Raw genomic sequence first — 16,977 nt, forward strand, 5'->3', positions numbered from 1 at the left:
GTGTGTGTGTGTGTGTGTGTGTGTGTGTGTGTGTGTGTGTGCGCGCGTGTATGTAAACCATTTAGTAAAAAGTAATAATTTCGGTATTGGACTTAAAGTAGGGAAGATTTCAGTAAACAGTCTGTGTAAATATTTGATTACAATAATTACTTGCATGTTCAGCACATACTAAAACAAATCTTCATAACCAAGCTAACAGGTGGCTTGAAGTCACTTTAGTCACGTCATTCTGAGCAGCATTTTGCCAAATTTCAGTGTGGATTCATTCGTATGGCATTTTTGTTCAACTGTTGATTAAATAAAAAAAGGTCTGTAGTGAATTCTCATCACTCAGCATAAAGTGTTTGTGTGTTTAGAGGATAAAATAAACCTTAACATTTCATTCATCTGTTTTACTCAGACAGTTCATTCTCTTTTGGTGAGTTAATCACTCTTCTTAGAAACGATCTACTTTTTTCATCAGCTTGCTGAGCGGGTCCATTCCTCTGTGGGGGTTGTGCAAATCCCTGGAATTAGTAACAGCAGCGAGCCACCGTATTACCACATATATGAAATGACAAAATGTGAGTACTTTTAAATCGACCTTTTTGAATCGACTGATAACATCTTTTAAATCTCTCCCGGATTTATTTTGTGGCTCGCTTCGCGCTGCGGACCCCTCCGAGCTGCGGCAGTGGGAGCGGCCAGGATAACCTTGGTGTGAGGCGGCTGGTTGAGCGGCTGGAGAGCAGCGCGAGAGGCTGAATGGTGAGGCGGTGGAGTATCAGCGTAGTGCTGGCGTGAACATGGCGGAGACCGTGCGCTCGCTCTTCGAATACCGGGATCCACACGGCGACGGAGAAGGCGTCAAAGCGGCACCGCCAACTCGCGGGTGAGTCCGGCAGGGAGAAAAAGAGGACGTATTAGACTCATAGTGCAAGTGTTTTGCCTGCCTATGGGAAAAAAACGCACACGGGTGGGTGTGTGCGCGGTATGTGTGAGGGTGTTTTCGGTGCCACTAAAGTTATTGTCACGCGTTTGTTTTGCTGTTTATCACTATTTAAACCTCGGATGCACTGAAACTAGCTTGTTTCTCCCTCGCTAGCTTGTTTCTGACCGTTAAATCCACCTTGCTGTGCGGCTCCAGAGAGGTATGTATGCGTTGGTTTGCATCTGCTGAGTCTCAGACTGAATTCACCTCTTTTACAGAAAATTGTGCGCCTGCTAGTAGCAGGATTAAGCTAAATAAAGGCGAATATGTGCGTCTTTTGCTGGAAAAAGGCACTACTGCAAGAAATAAACACTTGTTACTCTTTCACGTAGCCCGATAGCGGTGTTTTAAAACAGTACTGCGCGCGCTGAACTCCCGATAACTAAAGTTTTCAGTTATGATATTCAAATGTTCACTGTCAGAAAGTTTATTAAACATTGAAGTTTTATAAATTGTACAGGCAATGATGGCGTACGTGTGTGTGTGTGTGTGTGTGTGTGTGTGTCTGCCTGCAAGTGCGCGCTCTTGTATGTGGTGCGCGCGCTCACGTGTGATTGTGAGAGAGACTCGCACACGCGCGCACACACACGGGGAGAGGAGAGCGTGAGAGAGAAAGGAGCACCTCTCCCTCTGTGCGTGCGTGCGTGCGTGTGTGTGTGTGTGTGTTAGAGCAAGGGAAAGAGGAGGGAGTGTGTGTGTTGGTGTGTGTGTGTGTGTTAGAGCAAGGGAGGGGGAGAGAGTGAGTAGTGTGTGCGTGACAGAGTGTGTGTGAGAGTGAGACAGAGATGAGGAGAGGGAGGGGGAGCTCAGTGTGCAAGGAGTGTGTGACAAAGAGAACAGGAGTGTGTGTAGTTTTGTGTGTGTGTGCGTGTGTGCGTGTGTGTGTGTGTGTGTGTGTGTGTTTTGGAAAAATGGGTGAGTGTGTATGTTGAAAAGAGCAGATAAATGTGTTTTTAGATCGCCTGTGTGTATTCCTGTGAGAAGAGACAGAAAGTTAGGATGAAGAGAGTTGGAAATGAAGGTGTGTTTACTGTGAGGCTGTGAAGGACGTGTGTATGTGTGACAAGAAGCATATAAAAAGTGTGTAACTGTGTGAGAGAGGCAGATAGAGGGGAAGTGTGTTAGAGGCACAGAGAAAGGGAGGGGAGTGTGTGTGTGTGTGCGTGTGTGTGTGTGTGATCAGAGAGTGGGGGAGGGACTGCGTGTGTGTGTGGGCGTGTGCGTGCGTGTGTGTGTGTGTGTGTGTGTGTGTGTGTGTGTTTGTGTGTGTTTTAGAAAGAGTAAGTGAAGTGTGCATCTGTGTGTGAGCTGTTGTGTGTTTGTGTAACCTAATGCAATGAATAGATTAAAAAAAGCAGGGAATGTGTGTGTTGGGTGTTTTTGGGTTAGGTTGTCCTGAGAGCAAACCTGGCGTCTGTCTTTAAGAAACTGAGAGGTGTGTATGATGAGCTGGGGAGAGCAGGTTGAGCATGTGTGTTACCAAAGAGCAAGAGAAGATGGGTGTGTGTGTTGCAGAGTGAGATCGCTGTGTGTGTGTGTGCGCTTAAGAGAGTGAGAAGGAGGGAAAGAGGAGGGACGGGGGTGAGGACATGAGGATGTGTGTGTGTGTGTGCGCGTGCACACACACGCACATGTCCAATAACTAGCATGCATACATGCAAGCTTTTAAAGCAGAAAGATGGTGTGTGTGTGTGTAGCTTGTGCATATGCTGTCTGTTTCTGTGTTTGTGTATTTGCTCTGGAAGAAGAGTTGCGTGTGTGCGTGTGTGGGTGTGTGTGTGTGTTTGTTCTGCAGTCAGTAAGAATGGGAGGGGTGTGTGTCATGGGGGAGACAGACACAAGGTTTGTGTGTATGTGTGTTTAAGTGTGCATGGGCGAATGTGTGTGCAGCTCCTAGACAAGGGCAGTGTGTGTGCGAGTGTTGTACGGAGGGAAGGAAAGTGTTTATGCATCTACTTTGTTTATGAAAGAGGAAAGGACAGTGTGTGTGTATGCATGCATGCTCAAAGGAAAAGTATCTTTGTGTGGGTGGTATGGTATATGTGAGATGGGGGGGCTGTTTGTATGTGTGTTATTATTGAGAGTTGCATGCATGCGTGCGTGTGTGTGTGTGAAGGACGGAGTATACATGAGGCTTACTGAGTTTTTGTGTGCAGTCCAAATGTATGTGGAGCAAGCAGCAGGAACAGTTGCATGACAAGAGGTTGCGTGTGTGTATCTTTTTATCCAGCAGCACATTCAGTTTGCTTGTTGGTGGCTAAAGGAGGAATAACTTGTTTGGTGGATTGAGTGTGTGTGTGTGTGTGTGTGTGTGTGTGTGTGTGTGTGTGTGTGTGTGTGTGTGTGTGTGTGTCAGAAAGTGGAGAAGAGAATATGTTGTGGCAGACATGCATGACTGTGAGAGAGTGTGTGTGTTTCTGTGTGTGAATGAGTGAAAAAGAGAGATGGAACATGAGACTGTGGGCCTGGTTATTTGAGTGTGTGTGTGTGTGTGTGTGTGTGTGTGTGTGTGTGTGTGTGTGTGTGTGTGAGAGAGCTTTAGAGGCAGGGGGAGGATTGCGTGTGTGTGTGCGCACGCATGTGAGCTTGGCTACAGAGAGGATATTTGTGTGTACTGTAAGTGTGTGTGTGTCAGTCAGTGTGTTTGCGTGCCTGTTACCCTGAGAGGGAGGGGGAGTGTGTGTGTGTGTGTGTGTGTGTGTTGGAGAGAGTTAGTTAGCGCTTGTTTGTGTGCCTCAGCGTATGCGTGTTCCTGCAGGGAGGGGGAGTGAGAGAGATGTTTGTTGCGTGTGCACATGTGGCCTGTGTGAGCTCTGCGTGTCTCTATGTGGGTCTAGAGTATGCACTTTTTTTGTTTGCGTATTTGTGCGTGCATGTTGGTTTGTGGGAGGGGAGCTGTGTGTTTGTGCGCGCGCGAGCGTGCGTGTGTGTGTGTGTGTGTGTGTGTGTGTGTGTGTGTGTGTGTGTTGTTTAGAAGGGAGAGAACTGTTCAGGGAGGGAAGATGGAGAGAATCGATGGAGAGGGTGAGACAGAACGAGAGACGTATGGAGAGAGATGTTAAGGGGTCAGCTCAGTCAGGAAGCGGTGGTGAGACAGATTTGGTCAGCAAGAAAGTTTGAGAAAACTTATTGAAACTTATTGAAGTGAACAGACCCAAAATATTCTAGCAAACATAAACTTTGTGTGTTTTTCTAAGAAGAAAACTGCTTACATAGTGTGAGTAATAGCGTAAACATTATTGTACTGAAAATATCTGAAGTGTAAGTATTAGAGTTGGTTTGACAATATTTCTGTATCCTGTATGTTGAAATGCACCAATCCGAGTTTTCCTGTGTTGGGTGTTTTTATATATATATATATATATATATATATATATATATATATATGAAACACAAGCCAATAATAGATTATTGGCTTGTATTCAGTTATCTTGAATAAATAAATCACTGAATGAGAGATTTATTTAATGTTCTGGTCTCTTAAAAAATGGTTTTAGTAATAATTATTATTATTTATTAAGCTCGAGACTAATATGTAATAATTGGGTGTTTAATAAAAAATTGTTGAAGGATTTAAAAGACAATTATTGCAATTAAAGGTGCTAATTTATCAAGTTCTACAACAAATATTGGGATAAAATGAGAAGAATTAAAGAATTGAATTTGAGTCATTAATCTTTACAAGTCATCAACAAAGACAGATTTCTGTTCTTACCAGCCCTAACTACAACTTTGTGACATGATCCAACAGTTGAAGCGTACAAGTCGAGACACTGAAATTCCTTTTGATCTTGAGATCTGTGAACTTGTACTACATCTTCGCTACTACTCTTCAGGGTTCTGAGCGTAAAGCAGCAATGTCTGCTCTGTTAACTGACTATTCAGATTAATTTTCAGACAGGCAAGCTGTTTTAGCTACACATGGAGCGCTAACTGACGGTGGTGATTGAGACTTCTGTGAGTTTAGAATCTGTTGTAAGACCCAGACATGTTGACCTCAATGTGTTTCATTGTAGAATAACTGTTCATATCAACCTTTTAGACCTTGGTTTTATGTATAATCTGTTTCAGGAAAGTCATTTTATCATCATTAAATTAAATTCTCAGTATCTGTGCCGTATCATGACATTTCGACCATTAAACAGTCTTGTGTGATAAATCGAATACTACAATTATAGATCCACCCAGAGAATGGCGGTGTGCAAATTCTAGTGGTTTTCAGCCTCCCTGCTCCTGACCAGTGATTTGACTTTTTTTTGTTCTTATGGAGTTTTGGTTATTTCATAAAAAATAATTTGCAATGTTTTTTTACACACCATGCACCAGTTTGTATCTATTTTTACATTCAAAGGTGTAAAAGTGATTTCCTATTATTAGCCTGCCATTCACTGCTACAACAGAGCTATACTTTAGTAGGTGCTAGACATTTTGTCCTCTTGTTTTGTACTCTATCAGTTATGATCTTTTCTTTCCCTCATTAGAGGCGTTTTGATAAATTGGTGAATCGGTATCAAAAGTCACTTTACCTCGAGAGTGAAAATTCTCAAACCTAAGTGACTTTTGATACTGATATGTATAATTATTGATGACTCAAGGCTAGAAAGGAACATTGTGAATGCTGTTAAAATTACAGTTTGTAAAAAGAAATCCGAATTAAAGAGTCTAAGCTAAGTTTTTGAATCTTCAATCAGCTTTTATTAATGTTCTTTTTTTCCCCTCAAAATTGACATTTGTGTATTTGCTGTAGATTAAACATTTTCAAAGAAAAACCATGAACCTATATGAAGTTGTACCCTCTTAAACACTCTGAAGTTTGCACACAGTGTCACAAATGTAAGTGGGAGTGGACTGGCTCAATCAAAATGTTAATGTCTGCTCACTATGCATCTCTTTATTCGTTTTTGCCCTCTATTCTCAGTCCATCGCTTAAGTTTTCTATCGAAACTATTTAGCTTTTTTTTTTACCACCAGCTCTTGTTTGTGTGCGAAAGGCGCATCGATTGACATATTAACATGGACAGTACTGATCAAATCCAAAGCAGGATCTTCCCATGGCCTACTTTCAAAAGACTCCAGTGTCATGTGAGGGAAAACAGACTGATGGGGAAAACAAAGCTGAGATTTGTGGTCGCAGAACCAGCTCAGATTCTTCAGAGGCAGGATCAGTTTGGCTCTTCTAAGCGTTGCTGTTTTGACATGGACTTATTCTGAAGGAGATAATCTGACTTGTCCGCTCTGGGCGCACACAAGAGGCAACGTTCTGTGCCCGGAAGTCATCATACTTTGTTAACGATTTGGAGTAAATCACAGGATATTGTTTTTGTTTTTTTTAAAAGATTTTTTTGTACTAGTGGCCTTTTATTGAACAGTAATTTGAGAGGAGAAAGGATGAAGAGAGAAGGCAAAGATGTGCAGCAAATGCCCCGAGACCGGGAATCAAACTCAGGACAACTCCACTGAGGAGGATGTCATTTTTGATGTAGAATGTGGTGAAAGTTGGAGCAGAGTCCTTTTTATTTATTTATAAGCTTTAAAGATCTGGGTGCACTCAGTTATTACAAAAACAAACTTATAGTTCTTCTAATAAAAAGAAAAAAATATAGAACAGTGTGTCTTGATGACTCTCAACTGATTCATCAAGGAACTTTGACTGTAGGTGTGTCGCTGAATTTTATTTAACTCTCCTGCGATCTTGGCGCGACGCTCAGGCGGAAGCGCGGCAAATGTTGAGCCAACGTAGAGGCTCAGGGGGGTTTATCCCATTAGATCTCACTTTCCGAAACCACACAAAAAAATCTTGTAAAAGCGCACGCAGTGCGATCCCACAGAGCGAAAAACTTGAGAGATCCAAATGACCCCGTCTCTTGGTGGACTACATCTAGTTTTTATCTTGGTGAGTCGTGCAGCATTTACTCGTTTGTTTGCATTGATTTAATAGAATAGAAAACCCTTTCATGTCCCACCGTGGGGGGGGTTCAGGTATATCGGCAAAAAGTTGAAAGTAAATGGAAGCACATTCAAACTAAGGTAAAAACTGGTGGCCCTCTCTGACTGACGTGAAGCGTGGCTGATTAAATGATAATTGGGAGTTTTCTTTCATGTGTTCTGCAGGCGTGGCTGTGGAAGGAAAAGAAAAGGGACACCTGTGAAGGTCTTTGTAACACACACAGAGGAAGAGAGCGTGCCTGAGCAAAGCATCAGCCCAGGTATGTATATATATGTGTGTGTGTGTGTGTCTCTCTTGTACATTCTGCATGTCATGTTCTTCCAGCCATTAGCTGGAATTGTGTGTATGTTTGAGCGCTGTCTGCATGTGCATCTGTCTGTGTGTGTGCAATTATTGTGGGGGCGGACTGTGAGTATGTGACTGACCTACTTCTGGTCATGTTTGGATGTGTGTATCTGACTACATATGTGCATCTGTGCCTGTGTGCACTGCAAGAGATGAGGTTGTGACCCTTGTGTTCATGTGTGTGTATCTGTGTGTGTGTGTGTGTCCCTGGTGTGTAATCCTCGTCCACATACCATTGCTGTACTCTCAGGTGATCGAAAGGAGGGAGGAGAGAGTAAACGTCCCTCACTGGACGTACCTTCCTACGTCACACACCCTGCTCATCACACCTGGTGAGCTCGCGTTGATCTGCTCCTGTTTTAACTGGCATTTTAGAAAACTCAAGTTTTTAGAAAATGATCGACTATTGCTGATTTTTACCCGATTACTTGAGGACTTCTTAATTTAAGCTCTGCACATTTGAGTCACACTCCTTGGCTGCCACCAACCCTTCAGGTCTTGATTTCATCCACATAATCAAGCTGACTTGAAGCTGAAGTGTGTGTTTGGTTGGAAAATCTGTATTTTTAAAAGCAGATTTTTTAAAAGCTGATTTCTATTTAGACTCCTTTAGTCTAATACTCCTAAATTCAAGTTCTAAATATTTTTAAATGTCCAGAAAACATGACATTTAAAATTTAAATATTACATCAGACCCATTAAAAAAAACCTATTTGGTGATGTAGATGGTAATGCTATTGGTAATGCTATTTAAGCAGGTATTTTTAATACCTGCTCAAAGAATATTTTCAAAAGGTATTTTTAACCTGAATGCATAATCTAATTTATTGAACAGGATTAATTTTACAAAGTGTAAAAACATCATTTAGAATGCTTTTGCAAGGCATTGCATGATGTGTGGGGCAATGTTGCTCTGATTAAAATCAGAAACACAGTAGCATGTGAGTCACAAACTACGATATGTTTTAGTAAACCAGATATCCCAGTATGTAACAGACTTCTTCAGCTGCATTTATTTATTTTTGTTTTAAAATGCTTAATCGTTTTTTGATTAAATGACAACACCAGTGATTTGGCAGGATATTGCTGAGGGGTGCATGTTGCTTTTTTGTTTTTTTTCCTCTTTTCATCATTTAATCCTTTGTCTTTCCAGCAGTCCACCAGAGCAGACTCGAGATAAGGTCTCCCCTGGATCCAAGGTCAGCTCAGCGTCCACTCCGGCTCAGCCTCCCACTGTTTCCTCAGCCCCGACGCTGACCCCTGTGCCCGCTCCGGCCCCAGCCACCACAGCTTCGGCTCAGGGCCCGACTCTGACCCCAGCTTCCACAGCTCCAGCTGCTCCCACTGCCTCGGCGCCGGCTCCGACAGCCATGTCCTACCCTCCATCCCCCAACTGCCGCATCAGGGAGGTCCACTGTGGTAGCCAGGTGCGCCTGGTCGTTATCGCCATCCGAGACATCACCAAGGGAGAGGAGATCACCGTCGACTACAGCCTGACCGAGTGGGGAGAGAATCTAGTGAGACAAATATATTTTTGATTAGTCCTTGTGTGGAGTTATCCCACTCATCCCCTTTGCTGTTTCAGTGTGTCGTCTTCGTTTCTGTAAAAGCAGACGCAAGAAATATCTGACGTCAGACAAACATATGTTTGTTCTCACACTACTGATAACACTCACACACACTCACAATCACCCGCCTTCTGCTAAACAAGGCATATGGTTGCCATAGCGATGACAGAGCTCCAGCTCTCCTTCTACCTATAGTGCTGTAGCAACAGTAACCATGGTTATAACATGACATTTGTTGCTGTGATGGGCCCCATTAAATTGGATGAATATTTTCCGCCAAATGACACCAGAAACTGTTTAAGAAGTTGTGAAACAGCGAAAATAAAGTTTCAGGATGGTTGATGAGCTCGAACACATTATTTTATTGCATGCAGGCCTCTTAGTTTAATCTGGCTTTGTTTCTCAGCCGTCTGATATTTAAAGCTTGTTTCAGACAATATCTCTTTCTTTTTTTTTTTAGTTTATTTTACTAATGTGGAATGTTTTCCTGCTCTCTGAGTGGCAGCTGAGGCTGATTGTAATGCTAAATATTAATGAGCGTTGTGCCTGCTGCTGGTTTAATCTGAGTTTTATGCGTTCCTCAGGGTTTCCGTGCAACTGTGTCTCCAGCGCAACCGGAGTGTAACTCAGACTCTGAAAATAGCAACAATATGAAAAAGGTAAAACAATGTCTCCTGTTTACACATTCAGACATTTATAATATCTGTCTGACTGGATTTTGCACATCATATATTGTTTGTGGGATATAAACCGTTTTATTTATTTATGCAATTAAGGTTTTTCTGCGACTGAAGTGAAAGTCTTCATCCCAGTCCAGTTCCAAGCTCTATAAGAATCAGAGCCAGACATAAGAGAACCGGATTTGCATCCTTAAACTCTTGTCAAGGGAACACTCTTCTAAAACATGTCAGAAAAAACAAAACAAAATGCAGTCTGAGAATAAATCTTGTGTGCGAACTGTTTGTTGTTAAAATATGTGTCTAAAGACAAAAATGGCTTTAATATATTTCTTAATATGTAATGAGTATGTTTGGACAATTTTGCAAAGGCTTTTAATAATAAAGAGCCAATTTCATTAACTTTTTTATGTGAGATGTAATTCCTTTTATGTTTTTTGACTCTGATAAAGGCCACAAGCCGTAACACATTGGCGTACAAATAAAGTAACTTAACACAATTCAAGTGTTGTTGAAGATTTACATTAAACAACTTAATCCACAAAGTAAACAAATATAAATGATGTTTGTTTTTATTTTATTATTTTTCACCAAATTTTGTTTTGTCTGTTTTTAATTGTCTGAAATGTATACTTTAGTACATATGCATATTTTTCATCTAAAATAAATAATTTTGGCAATGCATAATAGATGTGTATTTTTCTTATGAACTTGTAAGGACTTCATGTTATTTTTTATCATTGCTATTCTAACGTTACCTTGACATTTGCATCTTTTCGCTCCAGGAAGACGAGCCCCTCTCTCTGACCGCCCAGCAGCATCGGCAGCAGCAGCAGCAGGAGTTTGTCACCCCGTCCTGGTCCCTCTCCCCATCGTCCTCTCCCGTCTCTCACTCTGACGCTAGCGACTCAGATGCTGCGGATGAAGACAACTCCAGCCCCCGTGGTCGTGCACTTCGCCGGCGGAAGAAGCGTCGTGGCACTCCTTCCAAGAAAAAGATCCCCCATCGGACCCCGCCCAGACGCCCTTCTCCTGTCTCCCCCTCCAGCGTCCCACATCATAACCGTCCCCTACCTTCGTCCCCGTCTCCTGGCTGCTCATCTTCCTTTCCCTCCTCAAGCTCGACCAAACCCGAATTCAAAACTCCGACCTGTTTGGATTCTGGAAACGGGGGAAATCTCACCGCAAATGTCCCAAGAGATGGAGTGTCCACCGACTCCACACGCCAAACCTGTGAACACTGCGGACGCCACTTCCGCTCGCTGGGCCGCCACCTGGACAAACACCACGCCCACCAGCCCGACGTGTGCTCCGCCCTCGTCGAGCGCTACACACAGATGCCGCGTATGCATGCGCACGGCACGAACTCTGCTTCACTGCACGCTCACACAGAGAACCACTCCAAGTTCTCCCAGGTCAGAGGACCTAGCAGTGTCCAGGACCTGTCCATGTCCCCGCCCTCTCTCACCTCTGCGGACCAATCCCATGGCTCCCCCGGGAGAAGCTCCACCAGTCCCGTTCTCAGTCCCGTCCTAACTCCCCCGCGTGGGCAGAACGCAGTGGCAGTGTCCGTCCTAAAGAGGAGCCCCCCACCTGTGGCGGTGACACAGTCCAGGAAAGGAGGGGTGAGGAGATTAAAGAAAGAAAAAAGAACGGAGGAAGAGGAGGACATGGAGAATGTGGATGTAGTGGACATGAAGAAGTCAAAAGATAAGGAGGAATTGGAGCTGGTGTGCCCTCAGTCCTTCAACAGCAAAACAGCCAAAAAAATAGCAGCACCAAAAAAAGAGGAGGATGAAGAGGAGGACGAGAATGATGTAAATGGAATCATGGAAATTGAGGATGACAGTGGGACGGAGGAAAAAGAAAAGGAGTTGCTGAGGTAATTGGTTTCTTCTTTAAGCAAGTTGAATGACCTTCGTTACCATGCAGCTTCTTCATCTGTTAGCATTTATTTTCTCTAATCCACATGGCTTCACAATTATATTTACAAATTAATATGTTCATCCTCACTAATGTATAAATAAATAACCATACACCATCAACAAGCTTCTGGGACAGTTCTGGCTGGACTACTATTTTTTTTAAGTTATTAGAGCTCATTTAAATCAGGTGGTTTTCTGGAAAAACCCGACTTTTAAGCCTAATCCATCAAGTTACACAGGGGTTTAGGCTCAGGTCACTGAAGGAGCTTAGTCTCAGCCACTTTATTCATTCATAAACTATTTTTTAGTGTTTTGTCTTGTTGAACACCCAACTTTGCTCATCTAACCCAAACAATCATCAATGATGAAATTTTGGTTGAGATGTTCAAGATCATCCAAGAAGAAACTTGAAAATCAGTCTTATTGTCCTCAGTGAAGTTAGGCTGGGTTCACACTGCAGGAAAATGCGACCCAAACCCCATTTCTCTTTTTATTTATTTATTTATTTATTTATTTATTTATTTATTTATTTATTTATTTATTTATTTATTTTTTTATTTTTTTATTTTTAGTCCTCATTACGTTTTCAAGAAGTTCCAGTATTTTTCACCCAGAAAAAAAAAATCTGATTTATGCCACTTCCATAAGTGGAGTTGAATCTGATGCGCATTTTGAAATTGTCTGCAGTCAGGACGGTCATGTTGTATTTTATCTGACTTTTCTGTCATTGATGTGAGACTTGGGACATGGGAAGTGTTGCGAATTAGCTATGACTATGTACATAGCTAATTGATGCAGGCCGTAGGTTGTTTTGATGTTTTTTGTATCAAACAATAAAATAAAAGGAAAATCTAGCTAACTCAGGCTAAGGACCTGGGAAAAGAAATGATTTAAATGAAACATTAAAAGTCCAAAATTAATGACATTCATGTTCGTTATAACTACAAACATAAGCGTATGACTGCCACTGTTGTTACTGAAACCTTGGGGATGAAAAGTGTCATCCTCTGTGTCTTGCAGTGGTTCAGGCCGTCACCACATGCTGCCCCTCCTGTCCTCTCTGTCCTCTCTGGTCCTGTACCTCCGTCGGCTCCAGCACTCTGCGTTCCTGTCTCTGTCCCGGCAGCTGCAGTCCGCCGAGGCCTGGCGCCTGCTCTGCCACTCCAGCCTGGCTCTCCTCATCCTGTACAACCGAAGACGCGAGTGCGAGGTCTCCAAGTTGACCATCGCCGAGTATCGCGTTCGCGTCACCCCTCAGTGCCCTCTCCCCGTCCCTCCTGGTGCCCCCCCGGCTCTCACCCCGCTGGAGGCTACCCTCTCTCCGTTTGAGCGACTAGTTCTTCCCCACCTGCCTAGAGTCGGGGTCCAGGGGAAGCGCGGGCGCGTCCAGCCGCTCATCCTCCCCCCCCACTGCGAGCCCTGTCTGGAGCTGCTCCTGCAGACCCGTCATGACGTCGGGGTGGACCCCGCCAACCCGTACATCTTTGCCCGCCCCTACCACTCTCCCGCCACCCCTTTGCGCGGCACCGACCTCCTCCGTAGCCTGGCTCGCTCCAGCGGCACCCGCAACCCCAGGGCCTTGACGCAGACCAGGGTCCGCCGCCAGGTGGCCATCCTGACCCAGCTGCTGCTGCTGGGGGAGGGAGAGGAGCCAGGGCAACCAGGAGGCGGAGCTGTGGAGCGGCTGGAGCACTTCCTGGAGAGGGAGTACCACGTGACGCAGATCTGCACCGGAATCGGCCAAGACCCGGGCTTGATGGGCAGAGTGGGCCGAGTGGTGCTGTGTGGGGAGAGAGATGGCGTTCTGTTCAGAGGGATGAGCCTGAACCACATCTGCCTGGAGCTGGACGGTGAGACGAATGAACAGAAACATGACGAGTGTTTTATTGTTCCTTCCTAGGAGAAGATTTTTGGGTGATATTATATTTTAATGATTTTAAGTCCATACTGAGTCTGGTTCTGATTCCAAATTTGATTTCCAGTGTTGTCAGGAAACTCTGCGGACTCCTTCTCGGAGGGAGACTCGGATGGGGAACATGTGAAGGAGAAGCCTGTGGTGACCCCACCGGCCCCTGCTCTGAGCCCTCCACCCACCTTGCTTTACGTCAGGAAGGGCAAAAACAATGGCCGGGTGGGGCGGCCCAAGAAGATCAAGAACGTCCATCCTGCCCTCCCGCCTCCGACACCTCCTGCACCTGCAAACCGCAGGAGAGGCTCAGGTTAGCCTCGTCACTGCTGTTACACTCAGCAACATTTTAGTGAATCCAAAGATGCAGACAAAATCAGCAACATTTTCAATTCAAAAACCCTCTTTGCCCAATAACAAAGATATTGCTTTTAATCTACAGTATTTTCTCTCTCTCCCACACTGCAGGGAAGCGAGGGGTCCTGAAGCGCCCCTGGTCCGAGGCGGAGCGTGCAGCAGTTGAAGAGCATCTAACCAAAAACATCAACGAGCTCCGTGTCCCCGCGAAGGCCGACTGCGAACGCTGCCTGCAGCAGTGCCCCCTGTTGGTCAACAACCACCGTGACTGGCGAGCGGTCAAGTTCTACTGTCACAACCGGATTCAGCTGCTGAAGAAAAACCAGCGGCGTGAAGGCCAACCACAGCCGCTCACCGTCTGCTGAGAGAAAGCAGGAGAGCCGGGGTGCTTTTTTTATTTTTATTTTAAATTCAGAGCAGCCAATCTTATCAAATGTTGGCCTGCTTTCCTTAAAACGGATACATTTGGAGAGTCCTTATTTCACTAAACTCTCTGAGAGTGGACCTTTTTGTTTTACAAGAGAAAAAAAAATTCTTCTGCTCAGTTTTGAGGTCTTAACACTAGAGTGAGTATGATGGTCATACTCTGAAAGCTGCAGCGCTGCTTGGATGAAGAACAGTGGAAGTGGATCGCAGCGTCCGCCACTTCCTGGCTGCATTCGTGTAGAAGGATGTAATTTCGTCTATCCAGAATACATACACTATAGAGATGTGTAAACAAAGAAGGGCAGCTGATCACTACAGTGTTAAACAGACTTTGTGAAGTAGCATTAGTCTTCAGAACAATGGGAGACGTTTATAGGACATTGCGTGTGCTCATCGTTTTTAACTAAGATTTCTCCTAAGATAAGCTAGTTCTTCTTTTCAGACAATTGACTGTGCAATTCTTGCTATGGTTTAAGTGATATTTGGACTTTTAATGGCACACAAGGTACAACATTTCTGAAGTTAGCACCCCCACCCCAAAGAAAACCTAACATTTCATCAGCATGGAGCTAAGAGTTTGGTTGTTATAGAGTTAACGGCTTCATAAAGTCCAAAAAGTTTTAAACTGCTGTGAAAGCCAGTTGTCTTTTGTCTGCTTTTCAATCTGTCTGAAGTTGTGTTGCTGCCCTGAGCAACTTAATTTGCTTTATTTTTCTGCTTGTTGCAGAATCGTTTTGGTTTTTTTTAAAGCCTCAAGAAGGTGCTATAGGCCAACAAGTTATCATTATATGTGTAAAGAGGTTTTCCTTTGGTTGTGTTAATGTTAGTGTTGGGGAATTTATTGGAGAAAAGAAAACTTATTGTATCGTCTGCAGTCCTCCCTAGAGCTCCTCCTGTCCTTTTGCTCCACCAGATTTTTGCTTTTGCTCCTAATTCGTGTCTTGTCAGACTAAAACCTCCTCTAAAACCTCACATCAGATACTTGAAGTTATTTCAGTCTTTTTCAGAATATCTTTCCTCTTGTAATGCTCCAGACTGGCCAGTTACACTTGTACATAATGAATATATTACCAATATGCTAACTGGTTGCTCGAGTTGCTGTTTCGTAGTTTTTCCTGTCCACTTCTGAGTTCATGCTGTGTGTAAATAAGCCTGTTTTGTAAATACTCCTCAGAGAATCAAAGGAAAAACACATTGTATGACATGACCTGGCTATTGTGTTATGTTTTTTTCTTTTATATAAATCTTATAACAAGTTAAAGCTTCATTTGTGTTGTGGGTATTTATTTGACTGGAAATTGTTTCTTTGTGCCTAAATTAGGGTTGCACGATATCTCTAGTATCGGTATCGGCTGATGTTGGTCAAGTTTCAACATATTGCTGAGCTCTCTTGGTATTTCTAAGATTTAATTACGCTCGTCAAAGTTCCCAGTGCTTTTAATGAAGAAAGAAGACCACGGCGAGAACCACATGTAATCTGTCCTACCATCACAAACCTCAAGTCTTTTGCCATGTGAGCCAGAAATAAGTTAAAATCACTTTTAATATAGTATTTATATCTTCTTTTGCTCAATAAATGTACAACATTTTAATGAAATGAACGAAATAGGCGTTTAGAAAAGGGATCAATCTGTGTGGCCCTACTGAAGCCACACAGTTTCCTAAAATGTTTGGGCCGATTTCTTCCCATTTTCTTGGTTTTGTTTTTCAGCAACGTGAACAAGAACATGCCTTCAGTAGCACTTTGAAAAGGCGTGTTTATTTAACAGATTTTCATGACTTGCTGTGCTGAGGTCACTGAATGCATCAACCACTTTGATGCTGTGTTAAGTTTTCACCATCCCTGAATTATGTGCCACTCTTTGGACGCTGCCAAAAGGTTGTTATGGTCACTTGTTCACCATAACAACCAATTAAGATGCCCTTAATTGATGCTGCAGTTCTTTTTAACAAGTAGTTTTGGATTTAAAAAAAAAAAAAACTCCACCTACATCCAACTTTCTATTTGTAGTGGCAGAAAAATCTGCATTTTCACTCCAGTCTTGTTTGTCCCAGGTTGAGCTGTTTTGAGCTTTTTACTTATTGTTCCAGCTGAAAATATGAGCAAGTTACTCTTAAAGGCTCATTTAATCAAAAAGGCACCAAATTAGAAAAGCAAGAAGCGGGTTGAAGTAAGACATGCAGAGAACATCTCAAGGTTGGCAACCAAATCCATCAGTGATTTTATCAAGAAAAAATAATTCACAGAAAAGCAACTGGTTGCCTCAAAACACAAAATTATATGCATAATATACCTTTAAATCATGAGCAAATTAGCTAACATTTTCAGCCTTGTGTTCCACTGTTCGGCACATTAAAAACAATGCTAATAAAGTTTAGATAAGGTAAAATGTTTTGTTAAAACTTACTGGTCCATATTCAGACTTCTAAACGCACCCGCCCGCTGTCGCCCAGATGCAGTTATTACTGTAAACACTAGAGGGAGGTATTGTACCATAAACTAAACAGCGAAAGTCACTGACATGTATTTTGTCTAAGCAGTTAATTAATTATATCGTTATAAAATCAGATTTATGATGCTCTAAACCTTTTGTGGCTTATTCTCGTATCAATAACTGTCTTCTGGACATCTGTCCAGTCAGCAGACGTCCCAATGATTGTGTCCTACTGACCCAGACAGAGAGACAGATACTTGACCAGAGAGGCCCAGGAAACCTTTGCAGGTGTTTCGACATATTTATTTGACTGGAGTGTGACACCACTATAGTAACTTTTTCTCAACATCCTAGTTTTCCTCCATCTATATGGCGTATATATCACATACGTGGAAAGGTTTTGAAATGATTCATAGCATAT

General features: G+C 43.2%; 1 protein-coding gene across 2 annotated transcripts; it reads left to right on the forward strand.

Annotated features, from left to right (window-relative positions):
* The first annotated feature begins 708 nt into the window (after positions 1–708).
* Positions 709–15,388, forward strand: LOC103467219 (serine/arginine repetitive matrix protein 1). 2 transcript variants are annotated; one of them, XM_008413381.2, is made up of 9 exons: positions 709–871; positions 7,082–7,176; positions 7,513–7,594; positions 8,416–8,779; positions 9,415–9,489; positions 10,293–11,389; positions 12,453–13,282; positions 13,415–13,651; positions 13,807–15,388. In XM_008413381.2, the coding sequence occupies exons 1-9, from the start codon at positions 786–788 to the stop codon at positions 14,058–14,060; spliced, it is 3,120 nt and encodes a 1,039-aa protein (XP_008411603.1). In that variant the 5' UTR covers positions 709–785; the 3' UTR covers positions 14,061–15,388. The 2 variants fall into 2 exon arrangements, with proteins under 2 accessions (XP_008411603.1, XP_008411614.1); XM_008413392.2 differs by having other exon boundaries at positions 8,419–8,779.
* The last annotated feature ends 1,589 nt before the right edge of the window (positions 15,389–16,977 follow it).

This window comes from Poecilia reticulata, linkage group LG1, assembly GCF_000633615.1.
Source record: "Poecilia reticulata strain Guanapo linkage group LG1, Guppy_female_1.0+MT, whole genome shotgun sequence".
NCBI lineage: Eukaryota > Metazoa > Chordata > Actinopteri > Cyprinodontiformes > Poeciliidae > Poecilia > Poecilia reticulata.